Here is a 22,510-nt window from a genome sequence, read left to right on the forward strand (position 1 = left end):
TTTTCTGCACGAAGACGAAGAATGTCATTTCCATTCAGACTGTGAGAAAGAAGAAAACAACCTCAGTAACTATTAAGTATTGTATTAGTTTGCTCAGGCTGCCATAACAAAATACCACAGACTAGATGGCTTAAACAACAGAAGTTAATTTTTCCCCAGTTCTGGAGGGTAGAAGTCACAGATCTAGTTATTGGCAAGTTTGGTTTCTTCTGAGGCCTCTCTCCTTGTATTTTCACATGGTCTTCCCTCTCTCTGTGTCCTAATCTGTTCTTCTGATAAGGACACCAGTCATATTGGATTAGGGGCCATGCTAATGGCCTCATTTTAACTTCATTACTTCTTTAAAGGTTCTATCTCCAAATACAGTCACATTCTGATGGTACTGGGGGTTAGGACTTCGATATATGAGTTTCTGAGGGGACACAATTCAGCCCATGACCAGTACATACTAGGTGCCAGGCACTGAGAACAGATTGGCATTAAAAACAGAAGGAATCTCAGGCTTCATGGGTTCATTTTCTACAGCAACACAAATCCAAAAGGAAATGAATTATCTTTCCCTTAGGAGGCAAGGGAGTGGCAAACAGGGCTCTGGGATTGATTCATACTCAAATGAGGGAGCTGCACAGCTTACTGTGAATGAGGTCTTCCAAAGGAAGCTCATCCAAGGAACATGGTGGTCATGCACTCACCCCCTCACACACATGCACACACTCTATGCACACACCCACTTGCACACACCCACACATGGATACACACCCTGGACTTCCAGGGTGGTTCACATGGGTTTTACCACCTGGTCAGCCCATCCCTCAGTGGTGTGACCACATTTCTGATGGTTCTTCTTTCAGACACAGAGGTCAGGGACTCATTCTGCCAGGCAAGGTCATGGTACTCGTTTGCTGCTTCCCAGAATCCTTTAGTTCTGTGACAAGGTCCTTGTGGGAAGGGAAATCTGGTTAATTAGCTTTGTACTTGTCAGTAAAAAAACCACATCCCCTTCACGAATGACTTTTCAAAATTCACCTCAGGCCTGAGATTTTGCTTCTCCTTGCAAGAAAATGAAAACGCCAATAATGCCCCAGGCTTCAGTGGATACAACATATTATCCTTTTAGTAAAAAATGGGTCCTCTTGTAATTTGCTATTCAGAAGGGATACAATTTTCTTTGCATACTCATAGCTGCTTTTTCTGTTCTTTCCAGAAATCTAAGAAACTAAATGTTCTTGGCTTTCCACCGAGCCTATCTCTAGGAACAATTTAATAGCCTTAGTTTTTTCATCAGATTCCTCTTATTTTGCATCTTCTTGGTCTACTACTATATCTTCAATTTATGCTATGAGGACTCACTCATTTCTCAACTATCCCTAGTTCCAGCAGTCATTTTTACTTGGATAAATGAAATCACCTTTTTCTTTGATCAAGTATGTCAGAATGTCACGGTGTCCTCAGAAGCTAAGAAGTTGAGGACAGCAACGCTCAGGGAAGAGTGGGTTACCTGTGGAGCCAGCCTTGCAGAGTTCCTCTGCCTGTAGCTGGTGGTAGTTGTAGACTCAAGTCCTCATGTATAAGGCAAGCCACTCTCTACATCCAGAACCTGAGATCTGAACTTTCCAAGCTAACAAGATGTCAGAAGGCAGAAAGAAATAACTGAGTTGCCTGTAATAGGCTCTTCATGAATGAGAACTGGAGCAGCATCTGCATGATAGGACACCAGTATTAGGGAATAGATAAGTGGGGGAGGACTGTTACCTCATCCACGCACAGATTATAGGGAATACCTCTCCTTGGCCTGCAGACATCATTGAGCTAAAAAGTGGATGCTGCTACATGCAAACAAGGTTGTTTAGGCAACTCAGATATAATGCCAGGAAGAAAGCAAAGTCTGAGAAAAAACTGTGGTTGGCATGGAAGACATAGGGAAGAGTGAAGGTTAGATGGGATTAGCTTGACCCTGTCAAGGAAAAAACTGGAGATCCAGGGAAAAAATGGAAGGAGAAGGAAATTCAAACATTGGAAAGAAATCAGAAAGGTGGGCTAGACTTAGGTAAGACAATGAAGGATGAGTAGGGAGACTAAGAGATGACCAGAAGACTGCTGATCAAGGAAAAGGACAGCCACCAAACTCAGGAATTCCTGAGGTGCCTGGGAAAAATACCTGCTGAGATAAGGGTGTGCCCGGTGAACCAGTCTCCAGTGTCCCGAAGAATATTTACATGTTCTCAAAATATTTCCCCACAAATTACTTATTAATTACAAAGGGGAATAGTAACTTTATACAAGAGAAATCTGGTGACTCCACTTTCACCAATAATCTAAGTTAACACGACCCAAATTGGGACAAACCAACATTACGTGGCCCTTATATGATGTATTGAGAAGGATACAACATTACCTCTGTGGTATTTCTGCCATAGCTGTATAACTACAATCTAGTTATGAACTAACATGAGCTGACCATAAATTAACAATAATTCTACAAAATAAATGTCCTTTACTCTTTAGAAATTTCACAGTAAAAAAAAAAAAAAAGTAAAAGAAAAAAGAAAGAAAGGCTGAAGAACTGTTCCAGATGAAAGAAAGTTAAAGGAATATGACAACTAAACGTGATGTATGATTCCAGATGGACTCTGGCCAGAAAGAAAAGAGCAACAAAGGACATTATTGGGAGAAATAATGACAATTATGTAAGGATTATGGATTTGATAATAGTATTGTATTAATATATTAATATTAAATTCCTGATTTTGATCATTTTACTGTGGTTCAATCATTTTTTCTTAGAAAATATACATTGAAGTATTTAGTGGTAAAGAAACACCTAATATATCCAGCCAGCTTATTCAAATGGTTTCGGGGAAAAAAGAAATTTTTAAAAAAAGTATACATATATATATATTTCTATATATATATATGGAGAGAGAGAGAGAGAGAGAGAGAGAGAGAGAGAGAGAGAGAGAGAGGAAATGGTAAAGTAAATGGAGCAACATGTATATAGTGGGAGACCTGATGATCTGAGAATAGGGGAAAGGATAGTTATTTATACAATTCTATCAACTTTTCTACACATTTAAAATTATATTGCAATAGAAAGTTACCCCCTCCACAAATGTTCTGAGTAATCAAGAGAATGCTGAGAATTCAAAGACAGGAGTAAAGGATTCTGCACCCCAGTTCCAACGTGTATGGGGTTTTCCCACACCACCAAGCAATTCTTGGACACCAGCTGGATGTCCTACAATTCAGCTCAATTCTGACACTATCTACCCGGAGACAGTCTCAGATCCCACAGATTAAGGTCTCCATCCCACAAGAGTGCCCCCACAACCGCACTTGAGATGGCTACTGCAAGTCCAGGTTGTTACCTGTGCTTCTGACCGACTGGCTATAAATCAGATTCCCACGACCCCTTCTTGGGGTCGATTAATTTGCTAGAGCAGCTCACAAGACTCAGAAAACCAGTTTACTCATTAGATTAACAGTTTATTGCAAAGGATATTAAAGGATATGAATCAACAACCACATGAAGAGATACATAGTGTGAGGTCCCGAACAAAAGAAATTTTGTCCTTATGGAGTTTGGGGCTCAGTAGCATGTGGAAACAGTCTGGTTCACCAATCCGAAAGCTCTCTGTACTCCTCTTTTTCGGTTTTTATGAAAGTTTTATTACATAGGTGTGATTGACTAAATCATTGGTCACTGGTGATCAAATCAACAGCTAGCTTTTCTCCCCATCCCAGGAAATCAGGGAGTGGAAACTGCAAGTTCCAACTCTTTAATCACATGGTTGGTTCCCCTGGCAACCAGCCCCATGCTTAGGTGATTTCCGAAAGTCACCTTACTAACATAAATCCAGTTGTGGTGGAAAGGGGCTTGTCGTGAATAAAAAAATACCCATTTCGCCTTTATCACTCTGAAGTATTTTCAGGAACTGAGGACAAAGAAACCAAATATTATAACTAAAGATACTCCCATCACTCATATAAGCTCAGAAAATTCTAAAGGTTTTGGGAGCTAAGAGCCAGGAACTGTGAAGGAAGACAAATTATATATGAGAAATATATTTTGGTCATCTGAATGACCAAATACATTTTTCTTATAAATCACAGTATCTCAGGGGCTTACCTTGTATAAGAGTTAGAAACAAGGGCAAAGTGAGATAGAGCAAATACCCCAGTAAGCGGGACACTTAAAACTAGGAAAGGTGGGCTACATGGTTGGCCCATATCCCAGAAGTTGCCCTGCCTACTAGCTTCTTGTATTCTAGTTTTCACACTGTCATAAAGCATTGTCTTATATATGGCAGAATTAGAACTTGAACCCAAGTGCTCTGACTGTAGAACATAAAACTCTGCTGTCCTGCTTTTGTGCACATCTGCACCCCTTCCTGATCTGTAGAATAATACCCCTACTTATTAATGAAATAGAAATGTGTGGAATAAATTGTTCTCAGAGAAGATATGTTAATTCTGATAAAGTCAATTCATATGTCAGGACCCACAAATGGAGGCTGACCCAAGTGGCCCACATCACAAATCCAAACCTAAGTCAGTCCGCACTTACAGAAAACACCTGTCAAGGAAACCAAACCTACCCCAATCACGGTCATCCAACTCAGCGTTAGCTGGCTCACCTTACTCTAAAAAACAGGACCCGCCGGCCTTATAAGGAAATCCCCAACCTCCTTGCCAATCAACCTCCTTGCCAACCTCTGTTTCTGGGTTGCCTCTTCTAAAGCTCCATAAACTTGCCCTCACCCAAATATCCCCTGGGTAGAGCTCCCCCTCTGTGAGGCACTGTACTCCCCCAATCCATGGATTGTTCTCTTTTGAATATAGAACATGAAACTTGTTACTAAGTGTTTTAGTTTTGTTATCCTGTGTTGTTTTTCTACTTGCCAATTTTTATCTATCACTTTCAGAATTGTTCTTGGGCTTTATTTGAGCATTCCAGCTTTTACACAGGCTCCTTTGAAACCCAGGCATAACAATGAGTTCGTTGGGTTGCCAGGCTGGTTTCTGTGTTGCCTTTCTGTGCTCACCTCACTGGGACTGCTAGGGTGCCATAGCCTGTATTTGATTTCTTAAGGACTTCCCTATATGCTTCACTCATTAGTCCCTTTTAAGTTACCCCCATAGAGTCGTTGGAAATGTTGTATTCCCAAAACAATTCCTTTATAGACACCTCTCGATGTATTCCTTTTTCTCCAACGTTTCTGTCAACGCAACATCCATTTGTATTTCCTTTTTGGTTAACATTTAAATCCTCTACAGAGAAATTAAACAATCAGTTAGGCAAGTCCAGGGTTTATCATGATCTGCTTTTAGCTAAAAATGATGTTCACTTGTTCATGGGATAGTTCAGTGTCATCACCGTCAATCTTCTGTAGGTTCTCAGAAGAAAGTATCCACCTCCTTGCAATGGCTGGACTTTGCTCCTTCAACAATATCATTTCATCTTTCCCTCCTTATATTTGCAGGTAAATGTCTCTACAGTGTTTCCACCCTCAGATTGTTCCTACCAATTCAACTTGCCGACATAGCACGTAAGTCTTCCACTCCTTTTAGTTAATCCATATCTTTTGATCCAGGCAAATACTTTTATTATCTGAGTACAATCACAAATCCCACTCTAAGCCCTTAGTAATACCATAACATTGTATTTATGTTGCCCCAGTTTAAATGTAATTTTCTTGCTATTCCCTGTGCATTGATTTACCGTGTTTCCCAGAAAATAAGACCTAGCTGGACCATCAGCTCTAATGCTTCTTTTGGAGCAAAAGTTAATATAAGACCCAGTCTTATTTTACTAGAAGACCGGTCTTGTCTTATATTGTATAAGACCCGGTCTTATAGTAAAATATTATATTATATAAGACAAGACAGGGTCTTATATTTATTTTTGCTCCAAAAGACGTATTATAGCTAATGGTCCAGCTAAATCTTATTTTCAGGGAAACACGATATATATATAGATACTTTAAATTACAAGTGCTCTTTCCAAATTATTTTCTTATTTTTCCCTTTTGGCTGAGAATTACCAGTTATTTCCTATGCCTCATTTCTCTTCCCTGTCACCGCTGTTGACTAACAGGCTTTACACTTTTATCTGAGTCTTTTTTTTTTTTAATTATTCTCCCATGCATCTCTACTTTTAGCCCTCTCAATCAAGTTAATGAACTGTCTGCTACCCAAACCCTCTGACACCTGATCCCTGAGTAGATATTCTGGCATCCCAAACTAAGATTTACTGCAGACACAATCTCTGAGCCTGGGACATGACGACATTGAAAATACAGGACTGGCTCTGCCATCTGCAGCTATGCTTGTTTTCACATATGGAAACTGCTCATCTTCTACCATAGGAAAAGGCTGAAGAAACAGATGGCCTTCTTGGAGAGCACTTCGTGCTCAGAATTTCTTGTTTGGAATTACATTTTATAGGAATAAGAAATAAACACAGCAAAACATCTAAAGCTCTGAAAACATATGCAGAGGCTTCTATAAATACTGGTCATGTTACTGTTTGCAGCACAATTTATTATCTGGTCATAGTATTTGGGTACATTAATAGGTATTGATTTAACACCAGTGTGACCACTTTTGAGACAGAACAACCCAAAAAGAAAACTTCAAAATGTGCAAGAGCAATAAATATCAAACTTTCTGATCTAAAATGTATAAATATAAAATATCAGTCATTTCTGGAAACATTTTAAGAAAATCCAGCAACCACGAGTCCATAAGTAGACATCTGGTATTGATGGTGCTAATCTTCAGAACATATCACCTCAGATCCAGCACGGTTATTTTTATGTCTTTTACCAACACATGTTTGCATATCTAGGAAAGAAAAAATTGTCTTTACATCATAATGTTTCACATAACTCTCTTTAGAAAGGGAATATGAATTAGCTAATTTAGGAATGTACCTAATTTTGAAAATACTTCTAATCACAACAAATAGGATCATGTTTCTTCATTTTCAACAACAAGAAAATATTTACAGAGGTTGCCAAGTAACTTTCATTTGAAATAAATACTAACTTCAAAATAATGTTTCTCACATGTTACAGCCAAAGAACCACCAGGAAGTAGTTAGAAAGAAAAAAAATGTAGTTAAATAATGTTTCTTTGGGGCTATACAAAGCTAATCAAGAAGTCTGATTATAGTTTTCATTAAACTGCTATGAAAAGGTAATGTGGCCACATCAAGTAGAAATCATTCCTGAGATATTTAATATCATTTTCTTTAATAATTGTTTGCTTACTTGGAGTCTGAAGAAAACTGTATTTAAATATCATCAAGATACATACATGGAAAGGTAACTTAAGGAACAATCAACTCTCCTATAGAAATGCTGGTATTCCCTTGTAAATAAACCAATAATGAGAAGAAATCAGAATTACAAAGATTGATTAATTTTCTGGATAAGAAAACTCCAAACTAAACAGTACCATGTTTTATACCATATTACACTGATTAAAAAAAAAAAAAAAAGAGGAGGTGAAAAACATATCTGTGAAAAATAACCAACGCTGTCTACTCACACTGAACAGCCTGGGGTCCTTGGTGTGTGGATGAAAGCCCTTCTTTTTACAAGTGGAGACCTCTAGCATGCCAGCATTGGTGAGCCTGAAGATGCCAGTGCTGTTTCAGGGTGAAATAAAAGTATGAAATTAAGGATCCTTTGGGTTTTCCAGATGTTTTATTTGAATGGCACAAGCATACATATTCCTTAACCACAAACTAGAAATTCTGTGGTGACTTTCTAAACCAATCTGGTGATGACTGGCCTAGAGGAGAGAAACACTAAAGGGGCCAGTGCTGTTCCAAGCACCTGCAGGACCATAATGGGAAATAGGCAGCTGAACTGCTGTGTGAGACCACAGAGGAGAAGCTGAGGTCCCATGGAGGAAATTACAGGTGGCAGATATTTCTGATTTTTCTAATAATGCTAATAGTGGTGAGAGCAACAGCAAAAATTTATGGAGTGCTGGCTGCAATGTCAGGTACTATGTTAAGCCCTTTACAAAGACTATCATCGAGTGTCATCCTCATATCAATTTGTGGGATTGAAGAGGCTGCGCGTCTTGTGGTTATCCTGCTAAACGCACCACTTGAGGGTGGAGACGGGATTCCTACAGATGTTTATCTGACTCCTCTGCTTCTGATCCCTCCACAATAATCATTGTCTCCCAAACCTAGAAAGGTTTTGGAGGTAATTATGCTAAGGTTGGAAATTTTCCTACAACAGGAAATTATACAGTAGAAGTAAGATCTCAAATGGCAAACTGGAATAATGTCCAGTTCATCCACTTCAAGGTCATGCTAACTGAAGAAAGGGAACCAACTATTCTACCACCCAATGGGCCTTAAAAAGCAAGACAGAAGGGCTACAACTGGAGCTGGCTGTCACAATCTCTTTTTCCCAAGGGTATGGTGTGTCTGCCTGAGGGCCACAACCTGGAGTGTGCACACCCTTGAACCCAGATGCCCCAGACCAAGCCCTACTTGAATCCCCTCAAGTTACACTTACTCTTTATGCTTTGGTGAACACACAATGGCAATGGCCTCTGGCAACATGAGCTGATAGGAACAGTGCGTGTGAAGATCAACACTGGATAAGAACGCAGTTTGGGTTGGATGTGTCTATAAAAAGAAAAGAGAACAATCTTATTGGGGTAGCTGAGTCTTAGCCAAGACCACAGCCCACTCTAAGAGAAAACTCTTGTTATTTGCTTTTCCTTTTCCTTTCTTTTTTTTTTTTTTACCATCATTAATCAAATATGGGTTTTTAAAAATCTCTTGCTAAAAAACTCCTTCTCTCTTTGCATCTTTGGAGTAACGATGACTTTGAGAAGAGGTTCTTGGGAGTGTTCATGTCCTTTCTTGAGAAAGACAGAACTGGAAATCAATTTGTCAGAGGCTTTAATTAGATCCCCATTTAATCATCCCACCTCATCTAGGACATATTTATATTAGTATCTCAATTTTACCTACAAGGATCCTCAGGTTCCTTTAAGTAACTTGCCACATAGCGGGTCAGGAGCAGAGCTGGGACTAGAAACCCAGAGATTCTTTATACAAAACCATGGTCAAAAAAGAAAGTTTTCACTAAATTTACCACAAGGTGCTGTGTAACTTTTCGTGGATCACCATCCCCTACAAATGAGAGAATCAAAGTCTCCAAGTTGTTGAAGGTGTTTGGGACTCATCTTGCATGACAAGTAAATACCCACATGATGAGCAGGGAGAGGAGATTATACGTTAAAAGAATTATCTTCCAGGTTTTGGGCTATATACAAACTTGTGTTTATGAGAGACTCAACAGAGGCTCATACCTGCGTATGAAAAATACATGCACCCGTGATTTTAAAATTCAGTCAACCCTGATTATCCCTGAACAAGGAACGTGACTATTTAAATCATGAAGCCAAGGTCCCAGGCAAGCTCTGTCTGGGTCCTGCCTCCATCACTCACTAGCTTTATGACACTGTGAAGATTCCCTAACCAACTCATGCCCATTTCATCAAATGTAAAATAGGGATAATTATTTCTTCATGGGATTATTATGAAAATATAAAATTCTTAGAACAGTGCTTAGCACATATTAAGATCAAAACCATTAGTTGCTCTTATTGCTGTTGTTATTTTCGTGTCGTTTTTATTAATTAAAGGCCACAAGCCCATAGAAATGGCTTCACACCTTTACATACAACCATGGTTTGTTGAAGAAATGTAAGATTTTAAAACTCTTTTCTACTTTATTTACTAGAATAAGATAAAATCTGTTAATATCTATTTACAGAAAGATAAGTGCCCTGCAAGGAAAACATAACTCTTGGTCTACAAAGACGTAGATCAACTGAAGAATGGAAAATATCCTAATCTTTAGAACCCAAACCTTTAGAGAAGGCATGAGTGGGAGGGTCTGATTGCCTGTTATCTGATTCAGCGGAAACTGTCTCTTAATACATAGAGCCTCCTATGTTGTGGTGAGAAAATAAGGAGTATCCAAAGGAACTCTAGTGCTGTGGGTGCTGCAAGCGGATTGTGAAACAGACAAATCACTCTGCCCGTCAATGTCTTTTCAGACGGAACACACACCGCAAGACATTCTGAGCCCTTCATTTCTGCCAAGAGGAATCACTTCTAGTCCACGAGGGCAAATCTCCCATGGGAGAATGGTACTTCCCCCCAACCTCCTCTAAGGAAATAGAGATGATGATGATAATGATGATGGTGATGATTTTAGCAGATGTCATTTATAGCAACTAAATCATGTGTCAGGCACTGAACTAATCACTTCCCATGAATTATCTCATTTAATTCTTATAACAACAAGATGAGATAATTATTATATCATCCCCACTATTATTATCCCCGCTTTGCAGATGAGGAAACTGAGCTAAGAGTCATAAAGCTAGTTAAGCTGGAAGTTTAAACTCAAATCTGGATCTGTCTGTTTCTGTTTGAGCCTGTCTTTTCTATGACTGATTTATATCGAAAAAAAAAATTAGCTCTGGAATTTGCTGCTATTACTATGTCAGTAAAAATCATCACAAAAAGTCATTACAACCATTGAAGTTTAGACATGTAACATTTTAATGTTATCATTGAACCACAACATTTGATATGGTGAAATAAACAAAAAGTAAAATCCTGGAATTCTAGAATTATGCCAAAGTCATTATTTAAACGACTTACTGTCATTATTGCACACATTATATATACAGGTCATTAGGGAAAAACTTTAAATTAACATTGACTTTTCAATGTAAGTGGATTTAACGGACTGTCATTCTATCTAAGTTTATGTTACAATTTCTTTGCTAAAATTTCTTTTTTTGCTTTAAAATGCATTCTTATTACAGAAAATTAGGTTAAACTAAATTATGCCTTTAAAATTCAGCAACCTCTAAGCAAACAGTAAGGCACATTACTTACTGTTAAGTAAAACAAATAGAGAGAGATGGAAAAGCTTGTAAACTCTTCCTTATAAATAATTTCTTGTATGTGAGAGACAGTTTATAATTTTTAAAAGGCTTTCAAATCTGGTATCTTGTTTATAGCTCACACAAAGCTCGTGAGGGAGAGAAGGTTTGCATTAGCCTCATCTGGTCAATGAGGGAACCTGGACATGGAAGTGTAGGAGTCCTGACCAAGGGCACATGGTAATTTACAGATGGAGCTGAAAGTTAAGTCTCCTCCACCCTCTTAAATTAGAGAACACCAAATGCTTGGTGAGTGAGTGTGTGTGTGTGTGTGTGTGTGTATCGATGTGGGGGTGTGTCCTGCCCTTACCCAGTACTTCTCGATAAAGCAAGTAAAATAAAAAAAAATGGTCACTTATCATTCGTCAGGGGTTCTTGAAGTTCCCCACAATGTATCCTGGATATCTTGGCCAGCATCCCGTGACAGTGGGATGACTTGTCCCTACAACAGATGTGTGAGACTGAATGGAAAACTGTCCCCCAGATAGATTAAACCAAGGATAGGAAAAATTGAGTATTATCACCAAAACCAACAGCCACAAATTTCTGAGTCCCTAGAAAAATGTGCTAAGCAATTCACTGACATTATCTCATTTAACACGCGCCATTACCTGAAGTCAATTATTATGATCCCTGTTTTATTGATGGTACAGCTGATGCTCCCATTGCTTAAATAACTTGCCAGCACTCTTACAGTGAATTCTTAGCAGTGCTGCGACTTAAAATCCTGTCTTTTAATTCCTTTCTTGCTTCTATGATGGCCTGGTGGATGTCAGAACTGAATGGTTTGGGCCCCATCCTTTTGGTCCTACTCTGTGGCTCTTTATACAGTGTATATGTCCCTGGTCTGTAGGGGAGGTGCAGTGGAGTGCATGGCCCCTGTTTGATATGTACAAACACCTGTTGAAAAGAAAAGTTTTCCAAAATTTTCTTAATCTCGTTTAGCCCCATGGCAAAGGGAAAGAGAACATTAGTAATCGTCTAGTCAAATTAGTTAAAAATCTGACTAGGCCTCCATTACACTGTGTAAAATCATCAAAACGAGTCACTAATTTCTAGACATCTCTCCCTCTTTTTCCTTTACGTGGTAGAAAAAAGTGTAGTATTTCCCTCTCCAAATTCAGATTTGATGGATTTAGACACGGCCTAACATTGAAGAAAATGCTTTACTACGATGACATTTATTACACGCGAAGAAATTGAAAAGTAAGAAACTATTTAAATTACACTGAACTTCCTCAAGGAAGAAAACAGCACCACACACACACACACACACACAAAATAAACTGAGACCCAAAAGGTCAAACGTACATGGATCCATCCCAGCGTGAGGAGATCGTGTTGATCTTGAACCCTGAATAATTCTTCTACATTCTCCACATCACAATAGTCTGGTCCTGCAGACTGTTTTGGCACGATCACGTGGGTAATAGTAAATTCATTATGTGTCTAAAAAAACAATTAGCAAAAAGAATGACATCTACTGACGGAGGGGGAAACAAGCATTTGACAGGGAAAAAAACCTAAACAGGAAGTGCAATGTTTTCGTCCAAAACTACAGTGTCCTATCTCTTGCATCATCACCCTCCCACTCCCATCGCATTTCAAAAACAAAGTCCCAAACTGGAAAATGGATTTGTCATCAAAATGTTGAGTCAGCTGTTTGGATGTTGAAACCCATTTTCATGATAGGAAATGTACCATAAATAGGAATTTAGCATCCCAGGCTGGCCCCATGGAAGTTTAGTTAACACATAATGCTTTGATATTTTACATCTGTAATGGAAAAATCAGAACAAAATAACAGCAGGTTTATTTGGAGAGGGAGATCCCAGTTAAATAATTTTATGGTGTTACTGAAGGACATTTATAAGCTTTCTAGTATATGTGCTGCCGAAGTGAGCACTTTTTTATAAGCTTTCTGAAGGTTGATGGTCTTGTTTTTATTTTATTATGTTTAATTTTATGTCAAAACTTACGGCTTTTTTCTACTACTGGAGGTACTTCCTGGGATTTTCCCCAAATTAAGGTAATCTTTTGGATTTGCACTTAGGGCAAGAGAAAGGAAAAACAAATTACCGACCTCAGGTAAAAGATAAGAGTTGAAAGGAAGAGGGTGTGAAGTGGTGGTAGGATCCTTAGGTAAAAGATATGTGTGCTGTGAGTAGCTGCCCATCTCTCCACAGCACTCTCGTTTAGGGCTTAAAAGCCCTAAGGCTTCTCTCTAGTCCCAGGGCTTTCTTGCAAACTGGGCACTCTTCCTTCAGCCTTCATTACAAATCTTCCCCCATCCCATCCTCCTCCTTCATGCTTAACTGGATGTATTCTTCAGGCCTAGTGTAAACATCATTTCTCAGGGAAGCCTTTCTTGACCCTCCAGACAAGGTTAGTTTCCTAGTTATACGTCCCATGATACCCTGCACTTCCACTGAGTATACCCAGCCCCATTTGATCACCAAGCACTGTGTATGCGTCATGTGGCAAAAACTGTGGCTATTGTAGGCTACTACAACACCTAGCACAGTGCCTGGTACATACAGGTACTCAGTAAATGTTTGTCTGATCAAGGAAGAAAGGAAGGAAGGAAGGAAGGAAGGAAGGAAGGAAGGAAGGAAGGAAGGAAGGAAGGAAGGAAGGAAGGAAGGAAGGAAAAAAGGAAGGAAGGAAGGAAGAAAGGAAAGAAGGAAGGAAGAAAGGAAAGAAGGAAGGAAACTAAGGACAACATATGGTCCTTAGGAAGGAGCATCCATTGTACGCTGTCCCCTGAATAAATAAGGTAGCTGTGGAGAGGAGATGGCAGGTCATTCTCCTGTGCTTGTAACTGTACTACCTCTCTCCTGCAGGAAAAATGATGACGCAACACTGGAATACAGCAGGAGGATGTGTGTGGAATAAAACACATTATATATTCAATTAAACAACAGTTCCCAAGCTAAATGTTTAGTACTGAAAATGTGCATGGACCCAGAAATACAGACTGTAAACCTAAAAGAGACTATGAAAGGGAACTTCCAAAGAAACTATTCATCTTTCTTGCAGGTGGGAAATTAAACGCATCTTCCCTCTTATTTCCTTCTACTTTGGCATTGTCTTTCATCAGACATTCCTGATAAAACCTTCCATACTTAAGGGGCGGCTGGATGGCTCAGCCGGTTAGAGTGCGAGCTCTGAACAACAGGGTTGCCGGTTTGAGTCCCACATGGGCCAGTGAGCTGCGCCCTCCACATCCAGATTGAAGACAACGAGCTGCCAGTGGGGCGGATGGATGGCTCAGTGGGTTAGAGGGCGAGCTTTTTACGCTCTTAACACCAAGGTTGCTGGTTCAATTCCCGCATGGGATGGTGGGCTGCACCCCCTGCAACTAAGATTGAAAATGGTGACTATTGGATACCCTACAAAATCTTTACAACATTATTGATTACATTCCCCAAATTAACTTTCATAATCTCATGGCAATCTTGTGCTTACTGACTATGCTTTCTAAACCCCTCACTTTCCCCCTTATCCCCACCCCCCTCCCATCTAGCAACCCTCAGTTTTGCCTCTGTGTCTCCGAAACTATTTCTGATTAGTTCATTCACTTATTCTTTTCTTTAGATTCCACATGTAAGTGAGATCATATGGTATTTGTCTTGTTAGGGAGACCACCTCAGGGAAGGTGTAGATGCCTGATCACTGCACTGTACACCTGAAGCTGAAGCTGAACAATAATAAATGTCAACTACAAGTTTATATATATATATATATATATATATATATATATATATATATATATATACTTACAAGAAGCAGAGTACAGCATTAGGAATAGAGACAGTGGAAATGTATTGGCTGTGTGCAATGTCAGAGGGATAGTGGATGGGGCAACGGGGGTTGACACAGTGTGAGGGATATAAATGATAAACGTCTAATTATTACTTTGTTTTGTGCACCTAAAACTAATAAAAATAAATAAATAAATAAATAAATAAATAAATAAATAAATAAATGGTAATAATTATGTGGCATGATAAAGGTATCAGCTAACACTATGGTGATAATTTTTGCAATATACAAATGTCTCAGTGCTGTACACCTTCAACTTGCACAATGTTATACGTCAATTATATCTCAATAAAGCTAGAAAAAAGACATTAAAAAAAAAGAAAAAAACAAGAAAATGGCAACTAAACAGAGCTGAGCTGCGCCTGCCACAACTCGATTGAAGGACAACTTGACTTGGAGCTGAAGGGTCCTGAAAAAACACACTGTATCTCAATAAAAATTGTTAAAAAAACTTCCATACTTATATATGGCTATATATGCAAGATTTCAGTTTGTTGAAACTATAGTCTTAAAGAAAACAACAAAACCCTAGTTTTATTCCACGTGTGCCTGAAAAAGAGTGGCAAAATGATACCTGCCACAGATAAAAGCAAGTGCAGTTAATTAATGAATGTATGTGAAACTAACAATTGCAACAAAAATTTGATTTAGGAACTAGATGGCTTTGGAAATCTGAAGACATATAACCTACCATTTTTCTCAACAAAAATTTAATTTACACTTTGATTAATTCTTTACAACAAGCATTTATAGTATCCCCAAAATTTTATGATACATTTATGATATATTTTCTAGAAAGATAATTCCATGAATAGTGACAATAGTTTTATGAAGTCAATCTACGCCAATTTAATTTCATAATATTTACAAATTTCAGATTGCTTTTATTCTGTTCTGCTTAGCATGAGAGTGTCATTACTTTTAAAAGTATCCTGTGCAGAGAGATATAAAACAAAGACCATACCAGTTTTCCACAGAGTATTCCACAGGTTTCTATTCCTCTCACTGTATTCGATTCTGCCAGTAGCAGAAATTTGTGGCAAAGATCTCTTGATAAAACTACACATCGCAGTCCTTCAACCACTAAATCTAAGAAACAGAAAAGGAAGCAGCAGCTAAAAAACAAATTTACATCCCATCCTTCAAAAATGTTCTTGGCAAGCAACTACAAGTAAATACAAATACCCAAAATGAAATTATCCAGTGCTCTACTTTCCACGTGTTAGTTAGTTTAATATTCTTAAATGTAAATATTGACTAGGAGGAAGGTAAAATTACCTTTTGCATATAAATTATTTTATAAACAAGTGGCAAAATGCCAGCACTTTTATATCTTCATGCCCTAGATGGACGATTTCCAGGTATGTGTGAGTTTTCTTTTGGCACAAAGCAAATATACTATTAAGTGCATAGGCTGCAAAAAACATATCTCATATCCTAGAAGACATGGGATGAATATTCTTCATTGTGTTTCCCATATATTACTTACATCTTTATGAAAGTTGGTAATAAATAAAAGGATAATGTTTTCAGAAATAATTAGCAGTAAATTTATAAAATGGTTGCTTATCATGTCTTTTAACATAAACGGGAACACAAACTCCATCTGACAGTGTCTGCTGGGAAGAATTCCCCATTTGACTTTGAAAACTTTGCCAGCACTGATGACAGTAGCAAACAGCACTAACTGTTGGCAAAAGTAAGGAATCCATTTGGAGGTTAACTACCCAGGTGTATGAGATCCTCCTGGCCTGGGGAAAGGATAACCCTTTAAATTCAAATTGCTGAGCAAGTTCTGGACAAACAAGTTTCTCAACATCTGTTTTCCTCGCTGGCGTAAGTGTTTACCTTTAAGATCCATGTGTTTCTCTGTTAAAATAACATGAAAGAAAAAAAATGCTTGGAATTCTTCTCACTTAAAATCTCTGTACCACGACCTAGTACAGTCCCATTTATTAGAGTCTCTGCTCTCTCGGGGGACACATGATGTTTTCTGAATTTTAAGGGACATATAGTAAAAACCATAAGAGATTGGAAGATGCGTTCTGTCTACATGTACACATCACGGAGGACACATGATGTGTCCTACCACAACTGATTATGAAATGAGGAGAAGAACCCTCCCAGATGTTACAGAAATATGGTTCCATTAGAAGAGAGTCAATGTCTTGCAGGGGCACGTTCATTCACTTACTCTGAACAGCACTTAGGGTAGCAGCTGGCTTTAAGGCCCTGTTCACGGGAGGAGAGTGACTAGCATAATTAGTAGCATCACTTTTACTAGGTTGATCGGCAAATACATTCAGCAAGGAATTGTTCTGGTGTGTGGAAAAGCAGGACAAAGCACTCCCATCAATCTGCTCAGACAGCGCTGGGGTTTCCTGGCTTCGCATCTGACCTCGGGCTAATTCTTGCTTCTTGAGCTGATCTTCAAAAAACAGAAACTGCTCTGTTTCTAGCTGCTGTTGGCGCATCTGAGCGATCCGCTTCCTTTCTGCCTCTATCAATCTCTGATGCTCCAGTTTTTTGAGAATTTCGGCTTTATATTTGTTCTAAAAAAATGTGGTTGTCAAAATAAAAGGTTAGTTTCCAAGGCACAAACATCCAACTGGGATTAGACACTCAATCTTCTAGCAGACAGCGAGACACAGCCAGATACCCAATCTGCCCCCAGGGACACTGAGGGGACAGTGAGGAACATATATAACATCATGGTAAAAGCCCCTTCATCTGATGCAGGCAGCAGTTCTGAATCCACTCATAGTTTACCAGAGACAGGCCATGACAATCATGTTCCCTCTATCCCCCTGCGCTTTTAAATATCAGAAAATCAAGGTCAGGCTGGTCTGCTCAGCCTGACCGGCCAAACCACATGGAACAAAATGTCTCAGAAATAGTTGATTCATCCTAGACTTCCCTGTTCCATATAGTAGCCACTAGTCATATGTGGCTATTTACATTTAAATATATTCAAATTAAATAATTAGAAATTCAGTTCCTCAATCCTGCTAGCTTCATTTTAAATACCACGTGGCTACTGGCTCCCATCCCAGAGAGTACCGCCACATAGCACATCTCATCATCACAGAAAGTCCCATTGGACAGTGCTGCTCTAGAATCCTTTTCATTTGACTCTAGACCTCATACTGCTGGAACTTTATGGAGAAGGAAGATGATTAAGAAACAGTTCTCAAAATGTGGTCCAATCACCTCCAGCAGAACCAATCAGGAATTTTGTTAAAAATGAAGATTCCCAAGCTCCCCAGTCTTCACAAAAATATCCAAGCATTATTAGGTGAGAAAATACAGATTTTTAATAAGCTCCTCAAATGATTTTGAGGCATACTAGATTTGGGGAGCTATGGTAAGGTAGTGGGGGGAGGGGGCAAGGCTTACAGCTGCACTTGGATAAGCACACGGACCACCCTGGGTTTTGGAGGGCAGATTCTGATTTAGCAGGTTTGGGGTGGGGCCTGAGATTCTGCAGTTCCAACAAGCTCCCAGGTAATACTGGTGCTGCCTGTAGCAAGGGCTTGAGGTGTGTCTGTTCATCTCTCCAAGGCATAAAAGCTGCCACGCTCTCTCCCCCGAGATTTCCACATATCATATATGTGGAATACTACTGTGGACTGTGAAGTGATTGGTATCACCAAAGGCAGACCGTGAAACAGCTAGCTGCTCAGGCCGTTCCCTCAGGGAGGTCCTGAGGGGACGACCAGACATATTGCTGAGCATGGCAGGGAGACAACTGGGTTTTTCTCTCCCTTGCTGTTGCTTTGTCTGAGCTTCCCAAATCATTTTTATTTGTCATAGTTCAAATCAAACCAATACGCACACTTGAGGGAATCTTCTGAATTCAACATTCCGTCTGTCACTTAGCCAAAACACCTCACTCAAACCCGGCTTCTGGCTATGGCCAAAGAAAAGCTGAGTTCTGTGACCATGTTCAGAGTTTATGAAAGTGAATGGAAGTGAGAGTTGGTCAAGGTGACAATTTCCAGGGCACATAAAATCATATTTAGACAAAAAAAAGTAAAACAACCTTTATAGTAATGCTGTAAACATTAAGAATTCATGACTTGATCTTGAGTATCCTATAGACTGACTGGTCAATTTCTCCTTTCAATGTCTTTCAATCTTATCGTTTTCACTATGAGATAAGAAAGCAGAAGCCACCACCCTTTGGTGATACAATTACATTTCACTCATATGGTTATCTACTATTCCATCTCCATGTAATACTGACTGTAATATTCAAGAATCGAATTCACATTTCCAAGGGCTACATAATTAGATACATCAGAAACCACATGCTGTTCGCCTACCTCCTACTGCCTCCTTTCATCAGCAAAGAGCAGTCACCCGGCTCAAGGTTACATTGACAAGAGTTGGTCAAAAAGCTCTATTTAAATCATTGTGGGAAATCCATTTTTCTAAGGCATCACTTTATTAGATGTTGTAGGGAAATAAAAATACCACATCTTTGGTGCAAGTGCTTAACCTGGACATCAACATGAATTTTTTATTGGTGTTACATCACTGCATCTTTAATTTTTAATTTGAATGCATAGACCTTTGGAAAACTCATGTGGAAATGAAATTCAAAAAATATTTGCACAGAAAACAGTCACGAAAGAAAGGTACCAATTGAACTTACTTTGCTTTGCAAATATTCTTGGTATTCTACGTTATATTTCTTTAAAAGGTCCTTTTTCAATTCATCTGTCCTTGGGAAGGCAATCTCCTTCAGTTTCTTTTAAAAATATATATACATATTGATTAGTGGGATTTTCAGTATAGTCTTTCACATCACCAGCTGAGAAAAAAAACAGCTGGTATGTGTATTAGAAATCAAGACACAAGTAACCAAAGATGATGGTGGAAAAATAAATCTCTCTTTTCTAGGGTTCCAAAATATAACTTGTCAGTAGGGAAGGGGAAAAGTTATGCCCTTTGTAATACCTTTATTGATTCCATTGGCTAGTTTGATTAGATAGGTACCCCATTTTTAGGTAGTGGGTTTGTAACTGCACATTCCACAGCATGTATATGATATGTCATCATAGTTAGAAGGGATACCGAATAACATGGTAGATAGGGACTCCTAGGCTTGACAGACTATAAAAAGTACCGAGGTGCTTTTCATAAAACTATACCTTCCCAGACCTAATTCCAGATCTACTGAATCAACATGTTTATAAGAAGGGAAGGGGTTGGGGAATCTGGATCTCAAACAACTTCCCAGGGATTCTTAATGGCTGGGAATTCTGATCTACTCCAAGCACCACCTTACTTCCTCCCCCTTTTTAGAGATGAGAAAAACAGAGGCCTAGAGAGATTAGTATCATAGAACTAACTAGTGGTCCCGTTATGACTAGAATCAAAAACTCCTGACTCTAGCTAGGCTCTTCCACTAAAATTTCTGTTCTCTTACTCTTTTGTCATCCATCCATTCATCCAACAAGCATAAACAAAGAAAATGTACATGCTTTGGGTGATTTTTTTTCCTACAAGTAAAACTAAAACTAACTCTAAGTTAGATTAAAAGAGTCACGTTGACAGGCTGGGACCTGTGGTTTCCAAACAGAACTCTCTGAAGTTGAACGAATAACAGAATTGAGGGGAAATGCTACACAGAGGCATGGAAATGAATGACCCTTCAGATATGTGTGTACAGAAATTTTAAAAAAATGTAGATAACCATTTGACAAAATTTGAGTTCTGTTTACAAGCAGCCTCAGGCCTGACATAACGGGTAAGAGAGCCTTTATTCCATTACATGGTAAAATATCCTTCGAGAGTTATTTAAAATTTCATACTGTGATTAGCTTTGTATATATTATTTACCTTCCTTCATATAAGATCAACTCAAACTATTTAAGACAAACACATTTTTAAATATTATTTAACAGGATATATTCTCAGCTAAAGATATTTGAAACTATCTATGTTGCTTATCTGAGAATATTCCAGGCCACCCCCTAGGCACTTTATTATCTATTAGAAAGAAAATAACTAGAACTCTGTGGCTGCCTTAATAATCAACAGTGATTTTCAAATAGTTTTGTAGTTCAGGACTTCTTGGAATGATCAAAACCAGACAAAATGACTGTCTCAAACAAGTACAGGGAAATATAACCATTCTCTCAATGTCTGGGAGGAATGGTGAGATAATTCTTTCTTCATGCCATAAACTGAGAGTACATTCCTGATATTTTTTTTTTCCGCCTCCCAGTTTCGATTAGATATCCCACACTGGCTCAGTAATGATGATTAAACGTCTAAGAAGAAATCGAAACATCATGGCTAATGGAATGAAGTTGTTGTGCTTAAGCTCTCAAGAGGATGAGATGCAGGAGGAAAGGAAGGGGGGTGGTGAATCAATAATGGATACTTGTGGAGCATTTGATCCCACAAGGGAGAATCGACCCCACAATACCTTCATAATGTCCTGCTTTTCGGGTACTGCACATTGCTGGTAATCTCGATGGCCAGGAAGCTTTTCCACAAACAAGCTAGAGAAGAAAAAACACATGTTCTTAGCAATATATGACAGAAAGAGCTCAATTATGGTTTCTAATATGAGAATGAGCCTCCTTTTCAAAAAGGAGATGTTTAATAAATTATTTAACCTTTACTCATTTCACCTGCCTTTCCATCAAATGTTGACATTGAGTATGGTTTGGGTGTTACAGCGTAGTTAAGCTCAGCACACTAAGCACTGAGGTTAAGAGGGTCAGGAGGTGGCCTAAATAGACCACATCGCTTTGGTCTTTCTCAGGTCCTGGGTACTTAGTCCCCCCAGAAATGAAATATACATACATATCGATTAGTGGGATTTTCCTTTTTACTTAAGTGTGCAGCGGGCAACACAGAGGATCGGTTAAAAATATGAGTTTGGAAAGATTGACGTAATCCCTTCTCACCATTGAAAAAGACTCAAAAGACCACTGATGAATCTGTAGTGCCATAGTGTGTATATCAAGAGCTCTTAACTGAAAATTCATAACTAAGAGAAATGACAGCCAGAATTCCTAGGTGGTGCTAATTAGGACTTATTTTTCATCATCGTTTTGAAGAACAAGGGAAGCAGAAATAAAGGGAAATCCCTAGAGCAAACCAGGTGTATCACCTCCAGATAAAGTGAAGATACTGCTTCCATAAGATAATGCTTCCATACCTTTTATTATTCATGTCTCCCCAGCCCGCAGAATAGTGTCCAGATCATAATAAGTGCTTAATAAATATTTGATAAATAAATGAATAGCCCTTCTTTGATAGATCATGATGGGCTGTAAATACTAGTGTTGATCAACTCATATGTGATACCTTATAATTACTGGCACTCTGCTGTTCACAAATCACACAAGCGTTCATCATCTCACCTATAGGATACACTGGAATGGTACCATAACTCTCATTTCTCAAATGAGATAATTAAGACTTAAAAAGGCTACACGAATTGTTGGTTGCCTAAGGATTAAAGTCAAAAACATTTAGTTGAAGAGACCTCAGAGATATTCACCCATAAGTCTTTGATTTGTAGATAAGGAATTGAGGCCCAAGGAAGATAAGTGAATTACAAATTATCACATGGTTAATGACAGATGAGAATTAAATATTCTGATTACTCAGTAACTCAGAGAGTATAGTGGCCTTTAACCTTATTATACCTAAGAATTCCAGA

General features: G+C 38.7%; 1 protein-coding gene across 4 annotated transcripts in view; it reads right to left on the reverse strand.

Annotated features, from left to right (window-relative positions):
* Positions 1-6,508: 6,508 nt before the first annotated feature.
* STAMBPL1 (STAM binding protein like 1) overlaps positions 6,509-22,510 on the reverse strand; it is a 44,814-nt gene continuing 28,812 nt past the window's right edge. Inside the window, exons 5-12 of one of the 4 annotated variants that reach the window (XM_081074294.1) lie at positions 21,263-21,338; positions 19,481-19,576; positions 17,222-17,375; positions 15,788-15,912; positions 12,310-12,447; positions 8,541-8,653; positions 7,552-7,651; positions 6,509-6,843 (exon numbers count right to left, since the gene is read on the reverse strand). In XM_081074294.1, the coding sequence (XP_080930420.1) occupies positions 6,787-6,843; positions 7,552-7,651; positions 8,541-8,653; positions 12,310-12,447; positions 15,788-15,912; positions 17,222-17,375; positions 19,481-19,576; positions 21,263-21,338 (859 nt within the window). In that variant the 3' untranslated portion in view covers positions 6,509-6,786. Of the gene's footprint in view, positions 6,844-7,551; positions 7,652-8,540; positions 8,654-12,309; positions 12,448-15,787; positions 15,913-17,017; positions 17,376-19,480; positions 19,577-21,262; positions 21,339-22,510 lie in introns of all 4 variants that reach the window. The other 3 variants (XM_081074292.1, XM_081074295.1, XM_081074293.1) reach the window with 3 other exon arrangements.

This window comes from Rhinolophus hipposideros (assembly GCF_964194185.1).
Source record: "Rhinolophus hipposideros genome assembly, chromosome: 15".
NCBI classification, from domain to species: domain Eukaryota; kingdom Metazoa; phylum Chordata; class Mammalia; order Chiroptera; family Rhinolophidae; genus Rhinolophus; species Rhinolophus hipposideros.